The sequence below is a fragment of the Lactuca serriola genome, chromosome 5 (assembly GCF_051521515.1).
Source record: "Lactuca serriola cultivar US96UC23 chromosome 5, Lser_US96UC23_V15, whole genome shotgun sequence".
Lineage (NCBI taxonomy): Eukaryota > Viridiplantae > Streptophyta > Magnoliopsida > Asterales > Asteraceae > Lactuca > Lactuca serriola.
This window is the reverse complement of record NC_136412.1, coordinates 260,748,122-260,762,204: the sequence shown is the minus strand read 5'-3', so window position 1 is coordinate 260,762,204 and position 14,083 is coordinate 260,748,122. Positions and strand designations below refer to the sequence as shown.

At 32.3% G+C, this 14,083-nt stretch overlaps 2 protein-coding genes across 2 annotated transcripts; one reads left to right on the top strand and one right to left on the bottom strand.

Moving 5' to 3' along the window:
* The first annotated feature begins 966 nt into the window (after positions 1-966).
* On the top strand, positions 967-4,122 carry LOC145054151 (putative LRR receptor-like serine/threonine-protein kinase At2g16250). The gene is made up of 3 exons (XM_079002295.1): positions 967-2,965; positions 3,088-3,216; positions 3,314-4,122. The coding sequence occupies exons 1-3, from the start codon at positions 1,272-1,274 to the stop codon at positions 3,951-3,953; spliced, it is 2,463 nt and encodes an 820-aa protein (XP_078858421.1). The 5' UTR covers positions 967-1,271; the 3' UTR covers positions 3,954-4,122.
* A 2,164-nt stretch (positions 4,123-6,286) lies between these two features.
* Positions 6,287-13,976, bottom strand: LOC145051592 (NADH dehydrogenase [ubiquinone] iron-sulfur protein 8, mitochondrial-like). The gene is made up of 8 exons (XM_078999489.1): positions 13,923-13,976; positions 13,166-13,262; positions 12,690-12,746; positions 12,507-12,598; positions 9,401-9,532; positions 9,043-9,110; positions 6,482-6,593; positions 6,287-6,386 (listed from the first exon to the last, which is right to left on the bottom strand). Exons 1-8 carry the CDS (start codon positions 13,974-13,976, stop codon positions 6,291-6,293), a joined length of 708 nt encoding a protein of 235 aa, XP_078855615.1. The 3' UTR covers positions 6,287-6,290.
* Positions 13,977-14,083: the final 107 nt, after the last annotated feature.

Below are 14,083 nucleotides of genomic sequence, written 5' to 3'. Positions count from 1 at the left end.
ATCGATTCGATACAGGATGTTACATAATACCTGACATAACTAATGGCACCGTCCATATTAGTTATGAATGATACTCCCCTATCCCCTTTGAGATCTTCCTTCAACATCATCATGAAACAGGTTCAAGAGTCAACATTATTTGTCATGTCGATACCTAATGCTATAGGCAGAGTCTGGTTGTTTCTGTCCACAGAAACCGCTACAAATATTGTTTTTAGGTAGTTATCTCTTAGACAGACATTACTTATAAAGATGACAGACAACAAGTAACCTATGAATGCATGAAACTTTTTTTTTGGGGTGGGACAAAACAATTAGTTGTGTATATATATATATATATATATATATATATATATATATATATATCATTTACCACACATCTAATAGCCACAAAACAGAGTTGGAAACGATCCATCATATCCGTTTTGATGTTGGTGTAACTATGAGAGTTGGTTCGTCGAAGATTGTTTAAGTAAACAAACAGGTTGGTAAAACTTTATTTCATGGAAACTCATCTTGAAGTAGTTATAATAGATAATTAAGGATGATTTGAAGTAAATGACTAATACCCTTAGATACCATTTTTATATATAGGATGAAAAATGTTGTTTTTCTGAAGGGTGGAATGTGTGTCCATGCTTCTATAATGTCACGTATATGTACGATGTTGACTACCGTAGTTCGAAATCCGGAATGTACGGAGATATATTCCAGAATAGATGCTCCGAAATGAATAATATTACTCTGGAATGCTGTATTCCGAACATTGTGATTTTTAAAAAAACTTATATGTTGGTTATTATTATTATCAAAGTAATCGTTATTATTTTCATAATAATCGTTTATACGAGATAATAAATCTTTTTTAAACATCTTATTTTAAATAGTTTGTCCAATTTTTGTTCGCTAGCCGAGTTTTTTAAAATTGCTTTTCCTCTGCAAAATCTCTCTCTCTCTCTCTCTCTCTCTCTCTCTCTCTCTCTCTCTCGTTTGTGGTTTTTCGTCGCTTCGATTCTTTAGTTCGTAAAACTCTCATTTTTGTCAACCATAGAAAAGTGAAGCGATTGTTGGTTCTTCCAATCTTCCCAGCAGAATCGAAGATTCAAATTGTATTTCGAATAATTCAAAGGTAAGAGCAATGTGTTTGGGAGTATAATCATGGAGAATCGCTAATTTCGCTACTCAATTTTACTGTTTATGCGTGTATTACATTCAAGAAAAAGGTTAATGTGCATGAACAAACAATTGCTTGCTCAGTTGAGATCATAATCATGAAGTGTAATTTGCTTCTACTGGTCTTCTTGTTCTTTCGAAGTACATTTCAACAGCAACACCAGTCTCTCCCGCTGAATTCAACCGCAGAACGGGCTGCTCTGCTCCAACTCAGAGCATCATTAGGTTTAAGAGCCATAGAATGGCCTATAAAACCCGACCCGTGCTTAACTTGGATCGGTCTTCTATGTCAAGGTGGTCATATTGTTGGGATCAACATTTCAGGGTTTAAGAGAACCCCACTTGGGAGTCGAAACCCTAAATTTTCAGTTGATGCTCTTGCCAATTTCACCAAATTGACTTCGTTTAATGCCTCAGGATTCTCACTTCCAGGTTCAATACCGAATTGGTTAGGGCTTCATCTTCAAACCCTTAAGTTTCTTGATCTTAGTTCTTGTGAAATCTCTGGTGCTATTCCTTCCAGTATCGGCAATCTGTCTAATCTTAGTGAATTGTATTTATCTAGTAACACTCTTAATGGTACAATTCCATCTACTATGAGTCTGTTATCACAGCTTTCAGTTCTTGATCTATCCAGAAACTCACTTACTGGTTCAATCCCCACTCAACTCAGTAATCTTGCTAGTTTAATTGTCCTTGATCTGAGTTCAAATTCGCTTTCTGGGACTGTTCCCTCAGAATTTGGAAATTTGAAGAATTTAAAGAGAATGATGATTCGCAACAATAACTTCACAGGTGATCTTCCAGATGCATTATGTTCACTACCTGCTTTGACTTTTCTTGATGCATCTGATAATAACTTTATGGGATCTCTACCAAATCGTAGCTTGAACCCTAACGTCACCATGGCAGTTTTCAATCTCTCTCATAATATGTTTTATGGGATATTGACATCTATACTTAGGAGGGTTAGTTACATCGATCTATGTTACAATTTCTTGCAAGGAAGAATACCATATTATGCACGAGATATTGCTTCTTTAGATAAAAACTGCTTTCGTAATTGGTCAAGTCAAAGGACTCTGAAACAATGTGCAGCTTTTTATTCTATGACAGGATTACCCTTCCATAACTTTGGACTTCCAAATGGCACATTGCCCCATAATCCCATACATGACCATAAAACCAACCACAAAAAGTTTATATCAGCAGTTATATTGGGTTGTATTGGTCTCATTATACCCTTTGTGATTTTCATGATTCCAATGATTCTATGCTGGAAGAGAAGGAAAATGAATCAAATAGGAAATGGTTTGGGGGGCGTTTTGGTAAATTCATTTGGTTTGAACCTTTCAGGGATTGGAGAAGTGATTGCTTTTGAGAAGATTCTTGTGGCCACTAGTGAGTTTAATGATGCAAATCTTATAAAAAGTGGGCATTGTTGTGACATTTTCAAGGGTATTTTGGAGAATGGGGTGAATATAATTGTTAAAAGATTTGATGTGCATTTGGGAAAGAAGAGTTGTATGGTGGAGTTGGATTTCTTTAGTAAAGTTTCTCATCCACGATTGGTTCCTCTATTAGGACATTGCTTGGAGAAAGAGAAGGAAAAGTTTATAGTTTACAAATATATGCCAAAAGGGGATTTGTCAAGTTCTTTATACATGAAAAATAGTATGGATAATGATAGATTAAAGTCATTGGATTGGATTACAAGGTTGAAAATTGCAATTGGAACTGCTGAAATTCTTTCTTATCTGCATCATGAATGTGTTCCACCCCTTGTTCACAGGTATTCTAAACATCCTTTCTTTAGTAATTATCTAAATTGTGAATCTTATCTTTATTTGCATTCCATAGTCCATACCTTTTTTAACATTAATTCCTAACTTTATTTATTTTTGTTACTTGAAGAGACATTCAAGCTAGCAGTATACTCCTTGATGATAAATATGAAGTGCGATTAGGAAGCGTAAGCAAGGCTTGTATCCAAGAACACAATATCCATTCAAACAGGATCACAAGATTTCTACCATTACATAAGTAAATTTCTAATTAAACATACTTTGATTTTAATGATTAACAAAAAAACGGAGGGTTTTAACTTTTAACAGAAATTTTTTTTCTTGCATTTGTTTAGGACATCTGAAGAAGGTGTAAGGGCGACATGTGCATACGATGTTTACTGTTTTGGAAAGGTATTGATGGAGCTTGTAACGGGCAAAATCGGAATTAGTGCATCAAGTGATTCAATCACTAAAAACTTATTGAAAAATATGATTCCTTATGTCAGTGTATACAATAAAGAACTTGTGACAAATATAATGGATCCAACATTGATGGTAGATGAGGATTTGCTAAAAGAAGTATGGGTTATGGCTGTTATTGCTAAATCTTGTCTTCATCCGAAACCTTCAAGAAGACCTGTTATGAGATTTGTACTGAAAGCTTTGGAAAATCCTTTGAAAATTGTAGTGGAAGAACAGAAGAGGTTAGGTAGAGTTAGAGTGGATTCGTGTAGGCGTTCTGTGAATGGGAATGCCAGCTGGCGGTTTAGATCGGGTGATGTGGCGGGAGGTGGTGAAGGAGGTAGGGGAAGTGGGTCCCGGCGGGGTCGGTGTTTGTCGATTAGAAGGCACTCAAACTCAAAGGATGTGTTCCCTGAACCGTTGGATGTGGAAGATGAAGAGATAGTGAATGAGGAATGGGATGGAAATGGAAATGGAATGAATTTTTCTTCATTTTTTGATAATGGAAATTCGTGGGATTTGGTGGATTAAAGAGATGGTGTTTTACTTTTTACATATGGTAGTTGTATAGAGATAATGGTAGTTGTAGAACGTAGATGATGGGGTTTTTGAGCAAAAAGTTTGAAACTTTTGATTTGGAAGTTGTAACTGTGAATTGTGAATTGTGAAATGTGAAATGAATATGGTAAATGATGTCAAATTAGAAGCTGAATTATATAACTTTTAACCACACGAACTTTTTATTAGTAACCCGAATAATGGGTTCTTCAAGGAACTAAATCTTTTTTTTCAATATCTAAATTCATATATTAACATTGTGAATGTGAAAAATATTTTTTTGGATTCACCGTGTGAATCCGGATTCACGTTGTGAATTTTCGAAGATTCACATTGTGAATTTGACATAAAAAAAAAATCGAATTTTATATCATTGGAAAAAGGATAAAAAGTTATGAATTTCTGTATTTTTAGTTTTTTTTTTTTTGATAAAAAATAAGTTCTAAAAGTTAAAAAAAAGATTGATTCCTTGGTTAATTATGGTTCTCTATTGAACCTCATCCTAATGAAATATATGAAAACTGATTGAATCTCATCCTAATGAAATATATGAAAACTGAAAAGTAGGATGAACCAAGTATACAACATATGAAAATAATATTATTAGAAAACCTATATTTTAATAAAATAATTTAGAAATTTGTAAGCATTTGCACAAGATATAGTTTCGTTTGAAGAGGAAATTGAACAAAAAGTTCAAACAATAAATGCAACAAAATATTATTAGAAAATCCATTTATGACAGCTACAACAAGAGTCAAGAAATTATAGTTCATTTTTTGATTTCGCCAAGGCAAAATACATAAATTTCTAAATTTGTCGGGGCACATGTGCTAAAAAAATTAGTTCCAATATAATTTCTTAATTCGCTATCAAGGTTTTAGTTGTTTACTAGCTTCATTTTGTAAAGTATTAAGGGGTGTTTGGATAGGAAAAAAAAGAGATGCTTATTGCTTATTCCCACAATAAGCTAACTTTGAGTGTTTGGATAAAATCCAGCTTATTAAGCTAAATAAGCTAATTTTAATAAGCATCACTCCCCATGCTTATTGCTTATTGTTTATTCCCACCACAAATAAGCTAATAAGTAATAAGCTAATAAGCTAATCCAAACACCCCCTTAGTATAAAGTTTAATTCTATCGTCATTACAGTTGTCGATAGATAATGTTCAAGCCCGTCATGTACTGTAATACTGTTGGAACCATATTTAGTTGAATAACAGTCGATTAATCTGATAAAATTTATAGGTAGATTTTTTTTTTGAAAAGCCTCTTCAACTAAACATGTATTTTAGGCTATGTTTTCAACTAAAACTACTACGCTGCTAGCATTTACACCCTGCTCCCGAGTTCAACTTAAGGAGAGAAAAGAAAGGAAATTGGTGGTAAGAGAAATTGATGCTCCCGAGTTGCATTAAAGGAATGAAGTGGAAGGAAATTGAATGATCGCTTTCCCTCTTAATTTTCCTTCCGATTTGGAAAGAAAGATAAAAATGTTTAATTTTCCTTCCATTTCTCTCCAACTCGAGAGCTCAAAAGACTAATTTCTTTTTCTTTTCTTTTCTCTTCTTTTCTCTCCTTATTTTCTTTGCTACAACTCGGGAGTAGGGTTACAATTGAGTTCATAACGGGAGACAACTCAGAATGTTCTACATTTTAATTGCATTTATTTTAAGGGTAGAACGACTTATATGACAACAACACAGCTCAAGGGTTGTTTCGATTAGCTTTGTTAAACATGACTTGTCAAAGTGGTCGAATAACAAGCTTTCTTAGATCACACTTTGTCATTAATTCTCATACCAATTTGGCCCTATATGTCCAAACAACGCATTGCAGCCATTGTTGCTCGACTTGGGTCAATACCAATGCAGTATTCTTTGTTCTTTAAAGAAATTACCACATTTCTTGGTTACATTGGTTGCAGAAGAGTGTGATACATTTACAATAGATGTCATTCTTTTAAATACGAAAAAATTGAATAATCAAGGTATGGAAATATGAAATATCACAAGTATACCGGACAAATTTGAGAGTAGACTGAATGTATCCAGAGATTTGAGAAGAGAACTAAACAATACAAATTAATGGGATTGCAAAAAATAACCGATATTGCGAGATTACAAATGCGTTTTCAAGGGTGTGGTAAAACCAATACAATCAACACCTATTTATACGTAGGGGCAAAAGGATAGCGACACAATAAATCAAGAAAACCCGAGAATGGCCAGAAGAGCATCTAACTTTATCCATCACATGCTCAGAGTAACCATAAGTCGAGGGAGAAAATATGACAACAGGAAACTGATTTAGCGATAGAGGCTCTCAGATCTAAGATTCTCAGCAATCTCAGTTTCCCACTTGTCCCCATTTTCAAGCAACTTCTCCTTGTCATAAAGCAGTTCCTACAAAAACAAAAACAAAAACAACTCATGAATCTCATTTTGTGAAAACAAAGATTAATATAAATAGAATAGTAGTCAACTCGGTTTCCACTAACTTCATGAGTCTCAGTAGCAAACTCAAAGTTGGGCCCTTCTACAATTGCATCAACAGGGCATGCTTCTTGGCAAAATCCACAATATATGCACTTTGTCATGTCAATGTCATACGTGTCACCCCAAACCATTACATACACACACACATATATATATATATATATATATATATATATATATATATATATATATATATATAGGGTTATGATTAAATATGAACTACAAATATAGTGTGAATGTATGACCATTTTTTGTCCATTAAATTCAACGAAATGAAGAGTTATGATCTTAGGGTACATGTTATTAACGTGAGATAGCATGTATTATATAACCACACCTAATTAATAGTAAGGGTAAATTAGTACAATGGGTTAACAATAATTTATGGAAAGTGAGGATAATATGAAATGCAATTTAAATAGGTTTCAAAAATAAAGCTATGTATTTTAGATTTTAAATTATTTATAGTATCTTTTAATATGATTGGTAAAATCGGCTGAAGTTTTTTCTAAGTTTATTATTATTTATGCATTCTTTAAGAATATGATATATTAAATTCTGCATATTTGAAATTCTTTAAGAATACATCAGTTCTTTTCGTTTGATTTTGTTATTTATTGTGCTTGTATTCTTTTGAGAAATATGATATACTACATATTATAAATTCTTTAGGTATAGCTCAATTGTTTTGGATTTAGTATGATGATTTGAATGTTTGTAACACCAAAAATTTTGTTATACAAATGTTAATTCTTAGAGAATCCAAGCATTTTTAAAGAATGCTTGAATAAGACCATGTCTAAAACTTTCTGATTGATATTAGTTACCAATGTCTTCTGAAGAATTCTTGGAGAATTGAAGAATAAGATTTGACTTATAGGTCTGTAATACAACGCATATATTATACAACCGAAGAATTTTTGAAGAATTCAAGCATTCTTCAAGAATGCTTGAAGAATAAATTGTCTAAAACTCTTTTCATTTCCACTTTCTCCAATCGATAACCAATGACAGTAAACTCTATCATTTTGACCTTGGATGTCAAAAATCACAAATAACATGTAACATAAAATTCTGAATACATAACACACACACACCCACATATTAATGCAACATATTGGCAGTAAACTCTTCCATTGTTGACCGAAATGATTCCAAGTGCCTCAACAAATCATAAAACTTCTCCATGCAACATGTGAAAAGTATGAAAATTAGAAAGGGCCATGAAAAGCAATTTGAATAAGCTAGACCTCTTGCTTCGCTGTAAAGACTTGAACGTAATTAGTATTAATAATAAGCATAACAAGAGGAAAACGTAAATTCGGTGAATTATTCAAATAAAACAACTTGGTCTTATATTATATTAAACAAATTGTTAGCCTTTAGATCATCCAACATAAAAATATTTGCCTTGACCTCTAATGTGAAACGCAAGTTAGGACTCTTACAAATTAAAATTGAATTTATGGTCATGTAGTATGATATACAAATTGAAGTTTTACATAATTCATAAAATCCAATGAAAAAATAATATTAACGGTAAATGAAACATCACATAATAAACGGTAAGAAATTGTTTGATGTTGTACCCCACTCCAATTTAAAAACATAGTTGCATCAGTTGCAAGGTACAAATTGACATATAAAAAAATGAATCAAAAATATCTCAGAAAGACTAACATGAACAAGTAATAAAATAATTAAATTTATGTTCTTTTAGATTTTATTAGATTTTTTTGTAATCTATAATATTTGATTACATTTCCATTAATCCAGCAATAGAAGTGAGTTGAGATAATGGTGCAGAGGAAATCTTTTATTACGAGCCTATGGTGGGTTTACCTTCTTTAAGGTTCTTATAACATAATTCATAGAAAATTTATTTAGAGAATTGGATTTACCTTCGTTAGATAATGAATTGGAATCAGCAAACATTACCATAACAACATCGATAACTTTTGAAGAAGGGTTAGAGATCACAGAGTTGGTGATTACACGTGATTGGGCAGGTGATTAGTCGTCATTATGTCTGTGGTCTAGAATGGTGAAGATGTCGGAGTGTGTCAGTGATTGAGAATGACGGAGATGTCGATGATGGTCGACCAACGCCTGATGATGAAATCTCCAGTGATAAAGAAGTGGACCAAACACCATTTCAACTTTCCGTCTCGATGGAATGGTTTTCTGTTTCTAAAGGGAAGCTTCCGATTATGGACCTTTGCTGCTAGATATGAGCATTCGACGACTTATGTTGCCGGAGGGGAGTCTTTAGATGGAGGAGGAAATATTGTGTGAAAAAAGGGTTGGATAAATACGGGTAATACAATATATTAGGAAAATTATTCAGGAATTAATTAGTTTACCATAATTAAATATAATTGAATTACTTTTATACCCTTCTCAAATGATTGGTTGAGATTTAGCCATACATTCACACAATAGTTATGGTTTATATATGAACCTAACTCTCTCTCTCTCTCTCTCTCTATATATATATATATATATATATATATATATATATATATATATATATATATATGCACACACACATACACATACACACCTAGTTGTTCTACGGCTGCCATCCTCTCGTTCCTCAGCTTCAATAGTGATAGCTTGAGCTGGACATATCTGATACACATTGTGCAATCATCAGATGCAGAAACAAACATATATAAATGATGATATTATATTTTTGGTCCCTAAATATAGCTGCTTTTTGCAATTTTGGTCCCAAAAAGTTCTCATGCAATATTGGTCCTTATTTGAGGTTCTTGTAATGTTACAAGAACCTCAAATAAGGACCAAAATTGCAAGAGAAAACTTTTTGGGATCAAAACTGGAAAAATCAGCGATCAGAAATGTAACATACTCAATATATAAATATTATTGACTCCTATGAAAATGAAAGTGAACCTTACAGCTTCACAAAGTTTACAGGCAATACAACGTTCCTCTCTAGTTGGATAGCGTATGAGAGCATGCTCTCCTCGAAAACGAGGACTTAAAGGACCCTTTTCAAATGGATAATTGATATGTATGAAATTTGAAATCTTAATAATAAAAGAGTAGTTTTCTATTCCACGTGTCAGTTTTCTAGCCCTCTAAATGCCACGTGTCCAACTCATATTCCTCTGCATTTTGGTTTCCTGCGTAGCATGATTTTATTTTAATTTGAAAATTCAAAACTGAAATTGATTTTAACTCCATCCATGATTGTAGCACTTTCCATATACTAATCAAATACACGCAACCCTAATCCACATTCAAATTTCAAACACTCGATTAATCAGGAAGCAAATCATCTTCAGTTGTTTCGGTTTTAAATATCGCATGTCTTTATGCATCACATTAAATGCTTGATTGGGAATTCTGATGATTTTCTCACTCGCTTTCAAAACCCTAGGTATGTTGATCTTTTACAATTTTTTTTATCTAGGGTTTTTATTTATTCCGAGTTCTTTTCAGATTTCAAAGGAACTACAAATTGATAACCTTTCTCCTTCTTCTACTTTTCTTGGTAGTAAATGATGTTTCACTTATTTATAATTGACCCTCCTTCATTTTATTTACATGTACCTTTTTTAGGTTCTATGGTCTTGGGTGTAGTGAAGAGTTGCATCGGGAAGAAGTTCATGACCAAGATTGTGGATCTTATAAGCGTCATTTTTTCCTTTTTGTCCTCTTTATTGTTCTTATAAGTTTGGTTATCATAAATATTTTATCCAGTTTTACTAAAGTGCCAAAGTTGTTTCAGATTCCTTGCAAAAGTTATTAAAATGTCAAAGATCAAGTTCTCAGGTTCTATACTAAAATAGGATGCTTCATGCCGAAACCAGGTGCTGATTTAAATTGTGTTTGCCAATTTGATTTGATTAGCACACATCTATCACTTAAAGGTAAACATTCTTACACTAGCTCCTTTTTTTTTCCAAATATCACAGTTGAGGTTTTATTTTTAATGTATATAGTATTTGTATTTAATACTTTAGAATTAATTAGCATTTTCAGGAATTATGTTTGTCAATTTGTTCCAATGTAATTAACACTAGAGGGGGTAAGTTAACTAAAGACGATATAAGACTACTATTTTTATTTATTTTTAATGTATATAGTATTTACACCTGCATTTGGAGAATTTACATGCGATTTTTACAATAAGCATTGGTGTCCCAAATTTACATATGATTCTATAATGATATATATGAATTTGGATAAAAAAAAACGATAAACTAGATTGCATTGATGGCCAAAAACGATAGAGAAGTCCTTTTAGGGACAATGTTGGAAGATATTCCAATATTACCCCTGATATTCAATCTGTTCGCCATTGTTATTTTAATCAAGGACAATTCATCCATTGTAGTAATATATGGATTTTTTATTGTTATTTTAATTAGGGACAATTAATCCAATGTAGGAATATATGAATTTTTAATTTTTATGGCTATTACTTATTTAGAAATAAAAAATTGTGTAACACTCGAAGTATAATCAGGAAGGAAGTTCACCTACAATGCATGTGTTGCCTCGTCATGGTTTTCCATGCTTCAAGGTATATGGGTCTCTTGGATAACCAGATTGAAAGAAACAATAAACAGGGGAAAATTTACAAAAAACATGGGAGCTTGGAAAACATGTTTTCTCTAACTTTTTTCTTTGAGGTCATCATATTTTATGAACATACATAAAATATTATTTTATGTACTACCGTTCTTATTTGTTGTTCACTATATATACAAGAGTGTATGCTTGTGCTGATGCAAGTGTATGTGTATTTGTACGTTTATGTTTGTATGGCTGTGTTTCGAAATAGGAATGTACATTTGGTTTGTATGATGTGTTGTTGTGCGTGGAAATGCTAATGTACTTCCATTGTAACATCTAATTTAAAAACAAATGGAACTATGTTGCTATAATTGTCAAAACCAAAATAATCTTATTTTTTGAAAAACCTAATCTCTCACTACACCCTTTCCCTCTGCTGCCTTGCCACCAGAAACAAATAACTTGATAATAAACTCCTTTTTGTTAAGAACCAAAACAAAAGACTTAATAATAAACTCATTTTTATTATGAACCAAAACAGAAGACTTAATAATAAACTCATATCTGACATCTTTTAATACTAAACGCAAAAGAATTTGTATCTAATATTAAACATGCTAAAAACCTCCACCACCTTATACTAAATAAAATGACACTTTCCTAAAATTTCCTTGAGCCATTTTTTCATTATATGTTAGTGCTACATATACATGTAAGTGAGTATTTACAATGCTAATTTGAAACAATTGTCAACTACTTTATCTAATGTTGTTTATATGCAATTTTCAATTTACAACTCCATAGAAAAAACTTTCAACTGGTTATTTTTATTGGTAAATAATACTTATTTTTTACATATGGATAATCAATAGGTCAAGAATGCAAATAGGGCTCCTATAGAGTGTGAATGGGGAAAAGGAATTTCTTAATGTTGTCCAAAACACTTTGAACTCTAATGAGTTAACTTTTATGTCTATCTCTTAATTGTCTCAATTCGAGACTACAAACCATAAGCGTCTTTACTGTCCATTTTATTAGTTTTGGGAATTGATAAGTCATATACTTGGTGGGTGCATCACGGTGAGGATGAAGTCGAAGTAGAAGATATTATACCCAATGGTTTTTCTAATGAAGAATATGTTTGTTTAGGAGCAGGATCAGATGATGCAATTGGTCATCCATTATTTGATATTGACTCATTTATAATGTTTTAAATATTTTTTTAATATATATTTATATAGTAGTTTGATTGGTACAAAAGAAACAACATTGTATGTTCATGTATGTTTTATTATGTTAGACAAAACTTTTATCTTTCTAATTTAATAAATTTTTATAAATATTTGATTTGTCATTATGAACTTAAATTATCAATATTATTTATTTTTTTAACCGTAGTTTCCACGGGTTATAACCTAGTTGTATTATATTTAAGGAATTTATATTTTTTTTTTGGGATAAATGATATGAAATACTTACAGTCACTTTTGGCTTGAAGAAGTATTTGAGTGTCAGAGACAGCCCTCGAACCAGTTCAGTTAGAAATAATGTATTAATGCTTCGCTCAAAAACTGCATGTGATAAATAAGAAGATTTGTGTGTTACTTATTTAATTGTAATATAATATTGATTAAAAGATCATAAAAATGGCAAAAGTTTCACCAGAACTCCAGTCTTTTGAGATCTCTCTTGCAAGCTTCTTCTCTCTTTCTTCATCATCTGTGATTGGGCATGAAGGAAGTCAAGTCTAATTTGGGTATGTGAAAAAAGTAGAAATATATTTAAGGGTGAAAAGGATTAGTTATTAGAAGTCAATCATATACACGAGGGATCTAAAGCTGATGCAAAATCAATGTCATGATCAGTGCATTGTAAGGAGGTCTTTTAGTTCTTTTATGACATGAGTTTTTCTTAAATCAATGGAGGCTTATAAAGATATTTAAACATGGAATGAACTATGTACATGAAAAGGATATGATCAATAAGGCCTTGTTTCTTTTTTTCCCATTGAAGGATAACCGATATTTATAAATATTTGAGGGTTGCTTTGTGCTCATGAACATGACATAATGCTTGAGCACGTGATTTAATTATACAATGTGAACATGACCATATAAGAGAGAAGCTTGAAAGCTTGCCTTTATCAGTGGAAAATGAATGTTTGGTTGCAAAGGAACGTGCACCAAAAACTGTCCCATGGATGTTAGGAACCTGCAAGGCTTGTCCCACTGCAGCCTAGCATAAATGGAATCATCATGAGATTATTTAGAAAGTTATCGAATTGTTCTTGTCAGGTTTTAGAATCTATATGAATCTTAAAGTTCAAAATTTGCAGAATTGACTTCTAAAGTCAAAAATTCCTTCTTTTTTTTAACAATTACCTCAGCCATTAGCCTATACTACCAATACGCACATGTCTACAACATCCAATCAGGTTACAGAAGAAATATATGTAGCATATGGATTCGATTTATAGAAAAACTATATGCATTCCTTAATTTGGATATAAGTGTTTGACCTTATAATCAATTTCATATCACACTAAAACCTTCCATGATCCAACATATTCGGATCATTCTGAATGGCATCGATTTAATGACACATTCTCCATCATGTACAATGACCATGATTGGGGTGTTTGGCTTAGCTTTTCACACCCAAAGTCCTTTTTGGAAAAATTACAAAAAGTAAGGATTTCCTGACTTTTCTAAAAAGTTCATTTTCCTTGTATAAAAGTCTAGCTTTTAAAACTAGTTTTGCCTAACATCTTTTGCTTTTTTTTTCTTTTCCAAAAAGGACTTTTGGCTGTGAAAAGCTAAGCCAAACACCGATCTCAAGTGATGTTCTGACAGATTGCTTAATTACACTTGAGGGGAAGAGAGCAAGTGAGCTTACGAGATGGCGATAGCGAATAGCGGACATAGACTTGCGAGCTAAAATGGCTGCCATTTCTCTGAGCTTATTCAGGAAGACGAGCTTGGCGTTTCTCGCTTGCCAAAAGGCCGGTCTTTTTCTCTCCCTAATAACAACGCTAAGACCGGTTTTAATATGACTAC